The 16,923-nt window shown below is 37.1% G+C and overlaps 1 protein-coding gene across 2 annotated transcripts in view; it reads right to left on the bottom strand.

Annotated features, from left to right (window-relative positions):
• The window catches only part of dachs (unconventional myosin-IXb-like dachs), a 414,275-nt gene that overhangs the window by 108,148 nt on the left and 289,204 nt on the right, over positions 1-16,923 (bottom strand). For both annotated transcript variants that reach the window (XM_069832004.1, XM_069832005.1), the window contains one exon: positions 8,000-8,274. In XM_069832004.1, the coding sequence (XP_069688105.1) occupies positions 8,000-8,274 (275 nt within the window). The remainder of the gene's footprint in view (positions 1-7,999; positions 8,275-16,923) is intronic.

Raw genomic sequence — 16,923 nt, 5'->3', positions numbered from 1 at the left:
TAATAATAATAATAATAATAATAATAATAATAATAATAATAATAATAATAATAATAATAATAATAATGAAACCCAGTCTTTTTATTTCCAATTTTTACTGGTAAGCCAGTTTACCCAGTTCTTTACTGTTCAAAATTACTTGAACAGAGTTCATTGTTTACGTTTGTTAAAAATTAATACATACCGCAATGTCATTATTTACAAAAGCGTGTGTTCAGTAATATACTGTATTTTGATTCACAACACACTGATACACTATAGCCTATACCAGTACTGTAATCCCATTCGCATAGATTGATTATTATAAATACATGCCAGTAAATATTATTCTTAAATAATATACACCACCAAACAGAAGTCAACACCTGTGGAGTAACGGTCAGCGCGTCTGGCCACGAAACCAGGTGGCCCGGGTTCGAATCCCGGTCGGGGCAAGTTATCTGGTTGAAGTTTTTTTCCGGGGTTTTCCCCTCAACCCAATATGAGCAAATGCTGGGTAACTTTCGGTGTTGGACCCTGGACTCATTTCACCGACATTATCATCTTCATATCATTCAGACGCTAAATAACCTAGATGTTGATGCAGCGTCGTAAAATAACCCAATAAAATAAAATAAAACCAAACAGATATTTAAATTGATACCACCATCACATTCGGCCAGCACGTGTTTGAAATCCAAACTATGCCATTATGCTGACACTGATGTATAGTAATTCACAAACTACACCCTAGTAGCAGCACTGTACACACATCTACACAAAGTAAACGTTCCGACAATGAGATGCTGACAACTACAGGCTAAAATACGGACTATTAAATTTCCTCCTCGAGATACAGCACGTGAACGATAGGCATCGATGCACCTGACATCTGTAGGATACATTCGCTGTTCACTTAACGCTTTGTGCTCTTGACGAGTCATAAGCGGCCAGCGAAAGAGAATTTTCTCCCATGCATGCGTGAAATTTCTGTAACCTTCTTGAAAAGAGCTTGTACGTGAACGGGTGTTGCCAAGTTTACATAAGAAGTTTATGCAAGATGCGGGAAGTTTAAAATACTCGATTCTGGTATTATACATTCCCACTACGTCAATATGGTATTAAATAATAAAACTAATTGTGCATTAATGGAAATTAGGTGTTCACGTGCTGTTGTGATCTTATTGACGCACCGCCACTGTTCGTATAGTGAATATCCATACGCGTTTTCTGTTTATGAATTTTGTGATGGCAATTCATTGGCTGCTGTTGAAGAATACAGAAAATGTTTTCCCAATCGAAGTATTCCAACTAGCTGTGTGATTTCCCATGTTTATCGGGTGTTATCTGGAATTGGCAAGCTACCAAGTGTTTCATTGAGGTCTGAAAGAGAGCCGATATCGGTACAGACCGATTATTTAGTCCTGGCAGCTCAGCGACGTGAAAGAGGGGAAGTAATAGGAGGAGTGGGGAGAGTTACGCTTTACGTAAATTACAACTTTGTTCAAATTAAATTTCAGTCTCACGATAGTATTAGCTTTAGGGAAAATCACTAAAGCAAACTATAATCAATTTATTCTAAACTATTAACTGTAAACGCCGTTAAAAATTATTAAAATATTTTTGTCAATTTTCCATTTAGAATCATTCATTTAGAGGAGTGGGGAGAGTTACGCTTTACATAAATTACAATTTTGTTCAAATTAAATTTCAGTCTCACGATAGTATTAGCTTTAGGGAAAATCACTAAAGCAAACTATAATCAATTTATTCTAAACTATTAACTGTAAACTTACTTACAAATGGCTTTTAAGGAACTCGAAGGTTCATTGCCGCCCTAACATAAGCCCGCCAGGTCCCTATCCTGTGCAAGATTAATCCAGTCTCTATCATCATACCCCACCTCCCTCAAATCCATTTTAATATTATCCTCCCATCTACGTCTCGGCCTCCCTAAAGGTCTTTTTCCCTCCGGTCTCCCAACTAACACTCTATATGCATTTCTGGATTCGCCCATACGTGCTACATGCCCTGCCCATCTCAAACGTCTGGATTTAATGTTCCTAATTATGTCAGATGAAGAATACAATGCGTGCAGTTCTGTGTTGTGTAACTTTCTCCATTCTCCTGTAACTTCATCCCGCTTAGCCCCAAATATTTTCCTTAGCACCTTATTCTCAAACACCCTGAACCTATGTTCCTCTCTCAGAGTGAGAGTCCAAGTTTCACAACCATACAGAAGACTATTAACTGTAAACGCCGTTAAATATTATTAAAATATTTTTGTCAATTTTCCATTTAGAATCACATTTACTTTCCACCCTGTATAAGACATACATTAAGTCACAGAGTGAAATAAAATTAGTGGATGTGTACTCCACCATGCAATTATTTAGCAAAAATTCCATGTCTGACAGGCGACGTAAACATTGCCGTTAGAGAAGGGGAGAAGGATAATTGCTATTCAATCAGTGACAGAGGTCTTATTTCAGGCTTATCTTAAAGTTGAGTAGAACGCTTCAGACCGCCCTACTTAAAGATGTCTGGAATGTGACCTCTGTCATTGGCTGAATAGCCATTATCCTTCTTACATCGCCTGTTAAACATAATGGAACGCAGTATAGAATATTTTTTTGTGCGAGATCGTGCGTATTTGCTTGTTTTCCGCACAGAACCAATACGCGGTAAGTGTGAAATACCACATTCAGTATTCCCAACGTAACACACATAACAATTTCCCTCTTCTTACCGTTTAAGCGCGACATTCATTTCACTGCTTTAGACTTTTAACATATTATTTTTAGAGACGGTTAACATAGTAATAATTATAAATTGGAAACTTACCACTGCAATTTCACCTAAATTGCAATGTTAATTATTGTTTTTAAATATTTGCAAAAATTAAGTAAAGTCTACTACTCCACGAAACTTATTGCATTCCTGATACAAGTAACATTAAGGAAGCCGTGAAAAAATCGACGAGATTCCAGATGCCGATGTTATTACTGCAATATGTTACATAAATAATATTGTTAAAATATTAAAATGAAAAATAAATCATTACATAACCTTACCGTTTGTTTTAAGTTCGCATTTATAGACTGGGGGGAAAAAAAAAGATACGTACGTCACGGCCTGCTGGAGTATAGTAAACACAGAAAACATTTTACAGCAACAATGTTGAAGGAAGATATTTTGGTGTTCCGAAGTTGGCGTCATTAAACAGAAACCAACATGGAGATTTCATTGCAACTAATTAGAAATTAGTCTTTCAGGTATGTAATAAACGATCTTCGCACAAAATAATGTACGATACACGAGCGGTATGTTTCTTTTCATGTTCTCGGAAATTAAAAAAGCTCAACTACTTTCTCTTTTTCAATCTTTTCCTCGACCATGAAAACGTCAACATACCGCTCTTGTAACGTATATTACTATTTTGTACTTATGCCACCGAAGAAACATAATATGTCAAACTAAATCTATTTACTATTACATTATACGTTATACATATTCTTCCTTCATTTTCCTGTCTTAACCACGTATATTGTAACATTTTCCAATGATATACTTTATTTTGTATAATATTTTGTATTCTAGCAAGCTCAGTGTGAGTTAGATTTTTAAAATAAAATAAAATCGTGCACCTACGGCGCGCCGGCACTAAAAATAATTGTTTTTATAATCCAATGTTGAATACTTTGATATATTATATACAGTACTGTGGTTTTTTCCTTCATTATATGTAATTACAAAGTTACTTCTCGCTCACAAAAAAAATAAATAAATAAAGAGCTATATTTCTATATCTGTAACATTACGGTTCTTCGGAAAACAGTAAAACATTTCAGCCTTGTATGATAGCGCACGAAAAGTCTTCTAGGGAAAGTAAGCAAACTTTGTTACACCCTGTATTTAAGTAAGAATTTTAGGACAGAAATATCCTTCCATTTGTTATCTTCTGACAGTCAATCGTTTGTGACATGACGTGCAATTTTCTTTCCTCTCTTTTCTACATGAATCATTCATTTCTGAAGAATGAACAGCATCTAGAATGTCATCAACAACGCATATAATATATGAAATGAGACGCAGTATTTTATTGTTCAATATTTATATCCATTTTCCAACCCCATATGTAGTTAAAGCACTTGATTTATGTTCCCGGACTGAGATAGCATCGTTTTGTCGACATCACTGGCTGTTTGTGCATCGTTATTGAGGGGTTATAAAAAGAAACATATCCGTTCAAGTTTCTGTACCACTGTAAAAGTTACTACATAAAATATATGTACTCGTTACTCGAAATGGCAGTCGCAACAATGTGGATTTGAACATGATAGCGCTTTGCGTAGGCTTTGCTGGAAAGAATATCAATAAACAGCTCAAAAATCGGTGAATGTAGGCTCCGTTAAAATAAACTCTGTGGAGATACACGAACAATACATCCATGACTATGAACCGGATTTTAATTACATATTATATTCCTTACAACCTAACCGTATATAAATAACAAATATTTACGAATCTTGTAATTACCATTAATATATTAACATTTTATACTACATATTTTTACATATTTACCCCACATTACATATTATGGCATAGTATTACATAAATCTACATATTTAGAAGTTTTATTCAATTTTACTTCTCTGAAAAGGAGAAAAAAAAAACTTCTGTTGGGGAAGTTTACAATTTGAAATACACAGATTTAAAAGGTCTTTTTACCTACCCAAGAAAGGATATATTTCGAGATGAAACGTAACGTCCTTAGTTCCAGGAAGTAATGAGGCACTCACCCCATACCTCCCACTGTAAATATGAGTGAACAAAAGGCAACTTTTCTCATACAACTACCTTGTATTGTAAAAATCACTCAAAAAGTAGCGTTGCCTTCATGCAGTGGAGGACGACACGATTTGTCTCGAACTATAATTGTTTTGCACACGTCTTAACAAGCTGTTCCCATGCAATTTGCAACCTTACCCACCCTCTTCCTAATTCTTCCAGGGAAAACCCGTGTCAAGTCTGACATGAGGCTTTCAGGTTATTGCTTGACCTCTTTATTTTAAATTTAGTAGAGCTATACGGAAATGGGATTTTCCGAGCAATTAGAAAGTATGTTCTCGGCTGGAATAATCCTACCCTTCTGAATGAGACAAGAATGTCACTTTTGAAACAACACTTTGTAAATGCCTGTAGTTTGAGGTTTTAGTAGGTACTTTGTTTCTTACAGGGAGCAGCTGAAATGCATGTGTTCCACATCTCCTCTTATTTTCTCCTAATCCAGTAAAGCGAAACAGTGCTTGCAGTACTGTTGTGTCATTCATTTCACTCAGTTTTCTAGTTTTAGTACTTAGAGTACCTATAAAGTGCAAGTGAGAGTTTATCTACTGCTTTTAACTAACTAAAATAGCCCCTGTATCTTCAACCCTAATGACAAAAATAAAATCATGGATTGTAATGGACGAAGCTTTCACTACAGATGGAAAAATAGTAATGTGTCAAGTGTGCGGTAAAAAAGTCGGGTGCTCTATGAAATCACAACTGGAGAGTCTTACCTATCCTATACTTGCCAGATATTGATATTAAATATTTTCATGATTTTACATATTTTGGTACATATTCAGCTTATTTTTCTTACATAAATATGTACATATTTCACAACTTGATATTACATAAAAATCCGGTCCCTATCCATGACACATGTGGAGTGGTGAAGAAAATGGAATGGGCCTCTTCGCGTATTTTGATATGGGATGAAATGAGGTAAATGTAACACAAAAATTTCATAGTTTTTTAAATATGTTACTGCTGCAATAAACATGAAATCTTGGTGCAAGAGGGAGGTAACTCCAAGCTTTTTAATGCTAATATTGTTTCGTGTTTTTTTATGAGATTTTACCGTTTTTATGCCCCCTGCTTATGTATTTTGTATTTCTATTATATGTAACTTTTTCGATTGTATATATTTGTACTCACTGACTGTAGTACAGACCTGGGCGTTATTAACTCGATTGAGTCACTGCAGACCAACCTTTAACTCCCAACTCCACCTTCCCCGGCTGAGATAGTAATATTTTGGTGCGTTACGAGCAGGCAGGAAGGTCAGTGACGGATTGTGTCAGGCGGCATAGCTTTTACAAACTTTAAGCTCTCGCTTGTCGTCTAAAATCCATCACTGATGCACAGAGCCTTACTGCGTGTTTGTTTATAAGGCGGTGTAAGTAAAAAGGGCATGGGCGGGGGTTTCTCCGTCCCTTTGACTTCTCTTATGCCCAGAACTGCTGTAGTGACATTCAATAAATACAATAATACAGCCTGATCGAACTTGAGAGCATATTGGGAAGAGTATGTGCAAGAAAAAACTTTTACAGGAAGTTACTCCATATGTTTTTCGGCCTAAATGATGGTCGTTTCTTCTACGCGTCTTTCTTGCATGGTATTCTGTAGCCTAAAATGACAATGTATAAGCTAGATAGGATGTAAGGACATCTGGGAGCAGAAGAAACAGACGAAGATGACGAGGGCGCCCACAGGGGGTAGCCAGGGGTAGCAATTTATTTTTACGCTTTTTTTTTTGTTTTTCTCTATGTGTTCGATACATGTTTTCTCAAATCATCGGTAAACAATTCAACAAAAGCGAGTGCTTTAAACTATGAATGCGTGCACAAGGTAATTTATATTTCAGAATCAGAACTGGCTATTTTTCATGTTCAGTTTTCTCTCTCCTCGTCCATCCATTTCCTATAATTTTCTGACCATCTTGCTACCACTGAGATTGGATCCTGCGGGCGCCCTTGGAAGATGAGGAGGAGGAAAAGGAGAAAGAAGAAGTGGAGGAAGAGGAGAAATTAGAAAAACGGGAAGAGAAGAAAGAGGAAGATAAGGATAAAGAGGAAATGGAGAGAGAGAAAGAGGAAGGAGGAAGAAGAAGGGAAGAAAAGACAGGGAAGAAAAGGAGGAACAAGAGAAAGAGGAAGTGGAGGAAGAGGAAGAAGTGGAGAAAGAGAAAGAGGAAGGAGGAAGAAGAGTAAGAAAAGTGGGGAAAGAAGAGGAAGTGGAAGAAGATGAGGAGGAAGAGAAAGAGGAAGGAGGAAGAAGAGAGAGAAAATACGAGAAGAGGAAGTGGAATAAGATGAGAAAGAAGAGAAACAGGAAGTGGAGGAAGAGGAAGGAGGAATAAGAGGAGAAAGAAAAGAGGGGGAAGAAGAGGAAGTGGAAGATGAGGAAGAAGAGAAAGCGGAAGTGGAGGAAGAGGAGGAAGTGGAGAAAGAGGAAGAAAAGGAAGTGGAAGAAGATGAGGAAGAAGAGAAAGAGGAAGTAGAGGAAGAGAGAGGAGGAAGAAGAGGAAGAAAAGAGGAGGAAGAGGAAGTGGAAGATGAGGAAGAAGAGAAAGAGGAAGTGGAGAAAGAGGAAGGAGGAAGAAAAGAGGGGAAGAGGAAGTGGAAGAAAATGAGGAAGAAGAGAAACAGGAAGTGGAGGAAGAGGAAGAAAAGAGGGGAAGAAGAGGAAGTGGAAGAAAATGAGGAAGTGGAGGAAGAGGAAGGAGGAAGAAAATAGGGGAAGAAGAGGAAGTGGAAGAAGATGAAGAAGAGGAGGAAATGGAAGATGAGGAAGAAGAGAAAGAGGAAGTGGAGAAAGAGAAAGTGGAAGGAGGAAGAAGAAGAGGAAGAAAAGAGGGGGAAGAAGATGAGGAACAAGAGAAAGAGGTAGTGGAGAAAGAGGAAGGAGGAAGAAGATTAAGAAGAAAAGAGGGGGAAGAAGAGGAAGTGGAAGAGGATGAAGTGGAGGAAGTGGAGAAAGAGAAAGGAGGAAGAAGAGGAGGAAAAGAGAGGGAAAAAGATGAGGATGAATAGAAAGAGGAAGTGGAGGAAGAGCAAGAGAAAGAGGATCAGGAGGAAGAATACGAAGAGGAAGAGGAGGAAGTGGAGAAAGAGGAAGAAGGTGAAGAATGTGACTTGTGACCGAGGGGCAGCTTCTTTTCACAACGGTTAACGTACTGTGCTGTACTCACAAAGAACTGGGACGCGCAGAACCTGGCCTGCAGACACTTGAGCACGGCGTCCTCCGTGAGCGGCCCGGCCAGGTGGATGAGGTCCTCCAGCTCGGCGCAGCCCACGGGTCGCATCGCTACCGTCACTGGCTGCTGCTGCTGCTGCTGGGGGTCTTCCGGCGCGGACACCAGGCTGGGCAGGGGCGGCTGGTGGTGCTGCTGGTGCTGCTGCGGGATGGTGCCGGCGCTCTTCTTGTCCGACAGCCGTTGCTGGTGGCACTTGCCCGTGAAAGGCTCTGTCGGCAAATAGCACAAACTTAGCTTCACCGAGAAGCACAATAGGATTCCCTGTCCTTCGGGTCCCTTCGGTTCAAGAGAATTATGACACTTTCTCTTTGGTGTACCTACACGAACTTCCCCCCGAAGGAACAAGGAGTGCAATTCCTTCATAACAACAAGAATAAATGCGATTCTGAAACATTATTTAGGAAAAAGATGCAGTATATCCGATAGAATCAAGGCTGCCTCATTTAATGCTGTCATAAAGCAAATCATAAAAAAGGTGAAAGATTTCCACTAAGTAATGGGAATAACTTTAGAACAGGGTTCAAGCCACAGTCGTATTTGTCGCATTTTGCTACTCGACTTCTAGAAATGCAACAAACTTTGAATGTAAATGTGCGACAACCACATTGGACTTCAGAAACGAAGATGGTAATGGAGAACATGAAATCTAAGATGTGTTTGAACTAATTAGTTCGGAGAATCTGAATGAAATGAAATGCTAATGGCATGGGCAATGTTCAAGAAGATATTGAGCAATTTATGTTCAGGAAAGGATTTCAAAGAGCTGGTACAGTTCATGTAAGTTAACAAGATAAGTAAACAATTTCTTCTAATTGATTTGTACAGGGACATCATTTTTACTTCAATTTTTATTGTACCTGAGTTTTTGAATGTACTTCACTCCCACCCCTTCTAGTAATGAAGTTCAACCGACCTCCACACAGATCCAAGACGCATATACATTCATAGTAGCCTTACCGTCACAGTACGTTCCAAAAATATGTTCGCGTTTTCCAATGACGAAAGAGCTTTCAAATATTGGATCATTTTCGCACAGATACTGTCGTCCATTTGCCTACGTCGCATTCCGGTTTTCCCCATCAGCTTCTATTCGCCTCTCTGTAAAGGCTAGTGGCTGGGCTGTCTTAGCTCTTTTCTGAGAACATTAATTTCTATTAGGAATTGTTCACCTACGTAATATTATACCTACAAAACTGTTTAAAATAACTTAAATAAAAAGGGCCCCGTTAAGTAATTAACTGTCACGTGATTTCCCTCCTTTCTACGATCCTGTGACATAACTACTTGGACGGACAGTAGATAGCATGTCTGAGTAATTTTATCTTTTCGGATCGAGCAGAAGTGAAGATTGAATCAGTACGTAAGGTACTCTTTTACAGAGTAGATACAGAATTATTTCAACATGAGTTACTAGTACGAAGGACGAAACTGGTAATTGGAATTACACACATTAGAACTGAAGCCTGTATCGAAATGAACCGCCACCATTTTCAAAAATGTGTTTAAATATCCATATTATGATTATTTTTCAATTTAACTTCATTCTCTATAGTGTACGCTAATGTGCTGTAGACAGTATAATATACACTGCATAATGAATACGTCCGTATGGACAGCTCAGTTCGTGAGTTAATACTCTCTGTTAATACTGTACTGTATTCTGATTAAACAAAAACTTAATGAAAATTATAAAACTCAAAAGCGTGGTATTTCCTAGTTTACGTAAATGGATGAACTACTTTTCTTCCCTCCTATACCTAGTAAAGTGACTTGTTTGTATATTACGCCATCGAACTCCAGTCGTGGAAGGGGATAGTAACCGCTGATTCAAAGGTATAGCCAGGTTAATATCAGAAATGTTAGTAATAATAAAATGATGTCCGTGCACAATTCCATCGTATACTGTAAATTGTGAGCTAGGATTTAGTTGCACGAATCTTGTAAAAACTGGAATTAGAAACCGCCTTTCAGTAAAAAGAGTTAGCACTCTACTAAAAATAAATCTTGAAGGGCCTACTAGTAAAGAATTTCAATGTTTAGAGTGTCTATAAAATAACGTACTTTAATGTGATGTAAATTCAGCAGTAATTGATTCTAAACATATCTACATGTAATGATTTACTTACATAAATATATCTAGAGTGTGAGAAGATGGACTGAAAGTACTAAAACTCCAAAACAAATTACATCATTTTTTATTTCTTTAAACCTTGTTAATTGTATCTTTCTGTAAAATTATTTAGAATATTGCACAAGCTTTTCGCAATTTGCAGAAACATAATTTTTCATTTGTGATTTTTGCGACAATTATTTATTTTCTAGCTTAAACCCAGCTTTAGACATTACTGTATTACACGTAGACGGTGAAATCATAATTGATAAATATGAAGATAATCTCTAAATTTCAGCAGATGAATTAAGTAAAATTAGCAGAAAATATATTACGATGTCAGCAGTCAAAACAAAATGAATGGGAGCGTGTGAAAAAAACAGGAGGTATGTCAAGATAGTTATGGACGACAGAATCAAAGAACAGATCTCCAGCTTCGCATATTGGGAAATCTAAAATCAGTAAATGATTAATATGAAATTACAAAAAAATATATAAAATAAAATAAATAAATAAATAAATAATGCAATGAATGGAATAATTAAGCATTTCGGCAAATCTGTGTAAATTATGCATTCATAATATTTGTCCTAAACCAACCCATGGAAACGAAACTTGGGTCATAAATAAGACAGAAAAAACTAGAAGCCTTCACAAATAAGGTTATTACGACCCATGATGAGTTTTTCTAGTTTCGATAGGCAGGAAACCACAGATATCCGAGAAACATGTAAGGCTCAGAATGAAATAAGGAAATTACATTGCATCAACAAAGCTGGACATACCACTTATATAGAATGACTGTAGAAAGATTCCCCCAAAAAGCTTTCTATAATGAATAGAACGAAAAGATTAGGAGCGACCAAGGAACAGCTGGAAAAGTAACGAGAACTTTAAAGAGCAATTAGTGGAACAGAAACTAACGAACAAGTGGGATACAAGGAGAACAAGGGGAATACAATGAGAACAGTATAAACACAAGTAGAACTGGGGAAATACAATGACAACAAGGGAAATACAAGGAGAACAAGGGAAATACAAGGAGAACAAGGGAAATACAATGAGAACAAGGGAAATACAAGGAGAACCGGGGGAATTAAAGGAGAACAAAATGAGGGGGATTGCGTTCTTGTATAACGGTCAATTCTTCCCAAATTAGCCTCTATACCTAGTGAGGAGTAAGATGTACGTCAGAAAATATGACAAATGAGATGAATAGCTTATTAGAAAATTACGTCTTTCGTCCTAGAGTGCAGTTTATCAATTCTGAACGTAAAAATCTAAACTGCATTTGCGTAATTCGTCACCAACTTAAATCAGTTGTGATCCATATTGCATAAATATTTTCTCTCATGTTACATGGTATTCACAATTATTCAGTAATTTGTTTTGATTTTTAGACTAACTTTAATCCATTCGGATTTGTTTTTAATGAGCACGTGAATAAGAATGATACCTTATATTGGCTATTGTAAATAAACAGGGTTAGTTAAAAGTCCCGCACCACCTAAATAACTTTTGAAGAATACGGTTCAGTGACATGAAACTTCGTATGTGAGGATAACCATATACTAAGAACTCAATAATGGTATTACCGAGTTTTTTCTACTTCCGGTTTAACCGGAAGTAACTCCAACTCTCTTATTTTAAATGGAACACCTAATATATATTTTTTATTTTTGAATAAAGCTCAATAAGATCTTTTCAAAAAGTACCCACGCTTGATACTTCTGTACAAATTCAATGTTGCTAAATAAAAATGGAAGTCGTGCAAGATATTCCTAAAGCCTGGTTAAATCATTCCTTAAATGGTTTCTATGACACATTGTAAAGCAGCTGAGGGCTACCAATTTGAACACATAATTTAGAAGGTGAGCTAGCTTTGTTTTGTTTTTGTTAAGGAAGGAGTATTTTTTAATATTCGATACACCTTTCTGTTTTCTGGACTTAGCAACACTGAATTTGTACAGAAGTATCAAGTGTGGGTACTTTTTGAAAAGCTCTTAATGAGCACTATTCAAAAACAAAAATATATATTGGGTGTTCCATTTAAAATAAGAGAGTTGGAGTTACTTCCGGTTAAACCGGAAGTAGAAAAAACTCGGTAATACCATTATTGAGTTCTTAGCATATGGTTATCCTCACATACCAAGTTTCATATCACTGAACCGCATGCTTCAAAAGTTATTTATGTGGTGCCTTTATTATTTTAATATTCGATACACTTTTCTGTTTTCTTGACTTAGCAACACTGAATTTGTACAGAAGTATCGAGTGTGGATACTTTTTGAAAAGCTCTTAATGAACACTATTCAAAAATAAAAATATATACTGGGTGTTCCATTTGAAATAAGATAGTTGGAGTTACTTCCGGTTAAACCGGAAGTAGAAAGAACACGGTAATACCATTGAGTTCTTAGCATATGGTTATCCTCACATACCAAGTTTCATATCACTGAACCGTATGCTTCAAAAGTTATTTAGGTGGTGCGGGACTTTTTAACAACCCTGTATATGCGAGTCACACAATGCGGGAGTTTTCTTTGGTGCTCTGTTAGTCACTATGCTAACTGTCGGATCAAAGAGTCGCGGATTCAAACCCAGCCGAGGGCGAAATCGTTAGCGTGCCTTCCACCCAAAGAGAAGTGAAGCTGAGGGGTCCCGCGTCTTCGATCTACCGTACATAAAGGAACCCTGTCTCTGAAAGAGGGCGCCATGCAAAATTTGTCTAGCTTTTCTTGCTGAATAACTTTTGCAGATCAAAGCGTTGCTAAATAAGATACAATAGCACTACAAATATGAGATATTAAGGAAGTATGGTATTCATGGTGAAAACTCTATAGTACCCGTGGCGAGAACGTGACTCGCGAGACATTGTGGCTCGCAGTGATAAGCTGTGCATTTCGCTTGCTTCTAACCGCCGTCAACCCCCACTCACTGGACTCAGTGGAGTCAAAATCCCTTCCATTTGTATTTGTCTCTGACCTGCGAGTGACATATGTCTCTCTCGAAACCATGTACGATAGTTTCAAGTAGGATGGAAGGACGCATTTTTTTGCTGTCAATATGATGAGAATATTAAATGTATGATTTGTTCACGAGTATCACGAGGAAAACGGTTGTATAACATAAAACGGCATTATACTATATGTTACTGATGAAACATTAAAAGTTTGAGTGTTATTGTTGTTGTTATTATCATCACCATCATCATCATCATCATCATCATCATCATCATAGTCATCATCATCATAGTCATCTCTGTACGTCGACCCTTTTTCAGCAGATGCACCATCATCATCATCATCATCATCATCATCGTCATCTCTGTACGTCGACCCTTTTTCAGCAGATGTACGAATAATGCGGTTAGCTCTTCAATTTGAAGTCACTGATTTACTATATGATGTCAAATGAAAGATAGATGTAAGGACCTGACAAATGTTGAACTTTCAAATCTTTGCCAAAAAATAAATATCCGAAGCTTCGTTCTTTCGCTTGCTCTGTTGAAGCCATGTTCGCTACAACTTATGTTTGTGAAAAATTATTATCAACAATGAAAATAGTAAAAACCAAATTTAGATCACGACTGACAGACAAATACCTTCGTGATCAACTACGACTGGCAGTAAGGGACATAATTCCTGATTTTGAAACTTTGTCGCAGAGACATTCTGAAGACAGTTAATTTTAGGTTGTGATGATATTAATTTAGTGTTCATTTCTTTCTTCGTTACACGTCCTAAACATTAGTTTGTAGCCTTGTACTGTATAAAATTATATTTAAGTGTTTGACGTAAGGAAAATGAAAATCCGTTAATAAGTCAGACAGTTGCTTCACTTCTCCTTCGGGTGTCCGCCTCCCTCCATAGGTGCTATGCACGTTGCAGGTTACACAGTGGCTCGGCGCACGATTACATTTTCGCCACCGCTGCTCTACAGTATATCCTACACTTGTTCACGGCCACACAATTGGCTAATAACGTAGAATTTTATTGTTAATTCCAATTATAAAAAATAGAACATATGTAATACGTTGCAGAAATCAACTAAAACATGAAACGCGTCTGGTTCTGGAAGATATTTTTAACACGAAGAATGTAACGGCCAATTTATAGATTCTGTCCTGCGTAGAGAGACGAAGTAGCCTGAAAATGACCAAACTAGTCTGGAGAAGGCCATGAAATTACCATGACGACCGCCATAAACAGGGCCTGGATTTTTATGTAGTACCCTATTGGGAAATAATAATAATAATATGTGCTTACATAAACATGTAGGCAAATTTCTGGAAATACGTAACAGACAACATTTAGCACTGAAGAATTCTGATAATGATTGTAACTTCACAGTATTTATTTTCTACTTAAGTCATTTTTAAGATAGCAAGTCCCAAAAGCACGAAAGAAAAACATAAAATAGTACTAAAATTTTATTGTTTTTACATTCGCAAGAAAATGAGAAACATATTCAAATTGTTACCCCATATTCAGCAGCTAATATAAATGTTAAATTCGTCCTCTGCTGCAACTAAATATAGTTTTTAAAATAGAATGTTCAAACTCGTTTCGAAGTTATTTCTCCACTGGAATCCGAAAACTCTCCAACTCCTGGCACAGCATGTAAGAAAGACGTTTCCTTCGCAAGCAGTTTTCATTTTCTTTTCTCATATGTGCAAATTAATGACTCCATAACTCCACTGGTATCAGGGCCATGCTTTATGTACCGGTACTTATTTTTTAATACTTTTAAATGTTTTCCCATCAGGTCTTCCAACTAACACTCTATATGCATTTCTGGATTCATCCATACCTGCTGCATGCCCTGCCCATCTCAAATGTTGGACTTAGTGTTCCTAATTATGTTAGATGAAGAATACAATGCATGCAGTTCTGCACCTTTGTACCGTTCTCCATTCTCTTATATCTTCATCTCTCTAAAGCAGCGGTGGCGAAAATGTAATCGTGCTCCGAGCCACTGTGTAACCTGCAACGTGCATAGCACCTATGGAGGGAGGTGGACAACCGAAGGGAAAGTGAAGCAACTGTCTGACTTATTAACGGATTTTCATTTTCCTTACGTCAAGCACTTAAATATAATTTTATACAGTACAAGGCTACAAACTAATGTTTAGGACGTGTAACGAAGAAAGAAATGAACAATAAATTAATAATATCACAACCTAAAATTAACTGTCTTCAGAATGTCTCTACGAAAAAGTTTCAAAATCAGGAATTTTGTCATTTACTGCCAGTCGTAGTTGATCAGGAAGGTATTTGTCTGTCAGTCGTGATATAAATTTGGTTTTTACTATTTTTATTGTTGAAAATAATTTTTCACAAACATAAGTTGTAGCGAACATGGCTTCAACAGAGCAAGCGAATGAACGAAGCTTCGGATATTTATTTTTTGGCAAAGATTTGAAAGTTCAACATTTGTCAAGTCCTTACATCTAGCTTTCATTTGACATCACATAGTAAATCAGTGAGTTCAAATTGAAGAGCTAACCGCATTATTCGTACATCTGCTGAAAAAGGGTCTACGTACAGAGATGATGATGATGATAACAACAACAATAACACTTAACCTTTTAACGTTTCGTCAGTAACATGTAGTGTAATGCCGTTATATGTTATACAACCGTTTTCCTCGCAATACTTGTGAACAAATCATACATTTAATATTCTCATCATATTGACAGCAAAAAAATGCGTCCTCTCATCCTACTTGGAACTTTCGTAAATGGTTTCGAGAGAGACATATGTCACTCGCAGGTCAGAGACAAATACAAATGGAACGGAGTTTGACTCCAGTGAGTGAGAGGGTGGGGGTTGGCGGAGGTTAGAAGCAAGCGAAATGCACAGCTATCACTGCGAGCCATAATGTCTCGCGAGTCACGTTCTCGCCACGGCTGCTCTTAAGCCTCGTTTTCCTTCAATCTGAATGTAGAACTTAACAGAGCTTAAACCTGAACTGTAGGCCTGATGATTAAAGCTAACATAATTCCATCAGTAGAGAGTATTTCTATTATTGCTTGTTATCTTTTTACGTATAATATGCTAGTACTTAGGACACTGTATAGTACCAAACTGTATCTCATGCGCGTTATAATTTAAAACAACAATAACTACATAAGGTCCGTCTGAAGCATAATTAGCAAATATGGGATGTACAGTACTGGCAAAAAGAAACCGGACTGACCCTTATAGCTGATTTCAGAGCCTTGTTCACTCCAGAACACGATAGACTGGTAACTAAGACTTTCGTGGTTCGAATCTTGCCTGGGAAGGAAACTTTATTTTGTTCCTTGTTCATATTTATTCCCAATACTCTTCGATTGCTGGAAAATTCTTTTTCTGGGAATAATAAGTTAATTAAGTAGTAAAATATCGCTGCAATCGTAAAGTATTGGGAATAAATTTGAATAAAGAACAAAAAAAGTTTCCTTCCCAAGCAGGATTCGAACCACGAAAGTCTTAGTTACCAGTCTATCGTACTCCGGAGTGAAAAATGCTCTGAAATCAGCTACAAGGGTCGGTCCGGTTTTTTTTGCCACTACTGTAGTTTAGATCTTTTTTTGCAGAATGATGTTCATGATGTATATTATCAAGTAATTCATCCACCAAAAGGAACGCCAAAGTATTCAATTCTAGTTCAATTTCTTCACTTTCATGAATCCTTGTCAACCACAGTTCAATCATCTGTGCAAATATGGGTTTTCAGTTCAGTTCACTTTTAAGTGTTCCAG

This window comes from Periplaneta americana, chromosome 7 (genome assembly GCF_040183065.1).
Source record: "Periplaneta americana isolate PAMFEO1 chromosome 7, P.americana_PAMFEO1_priV1, whole genome shotgun sequence".
In the NCBI taxonomy this organism is placed as follows: domain Eukaryota; kingdom Metazoa; phylum Arthropoda; class Insecta; order Blattodea; family Blattidae; genus Periplaneta; species Periplaneta americana.
This window is presented reverse-complemented; position numbering and strand designations above follow the sequence as displayed.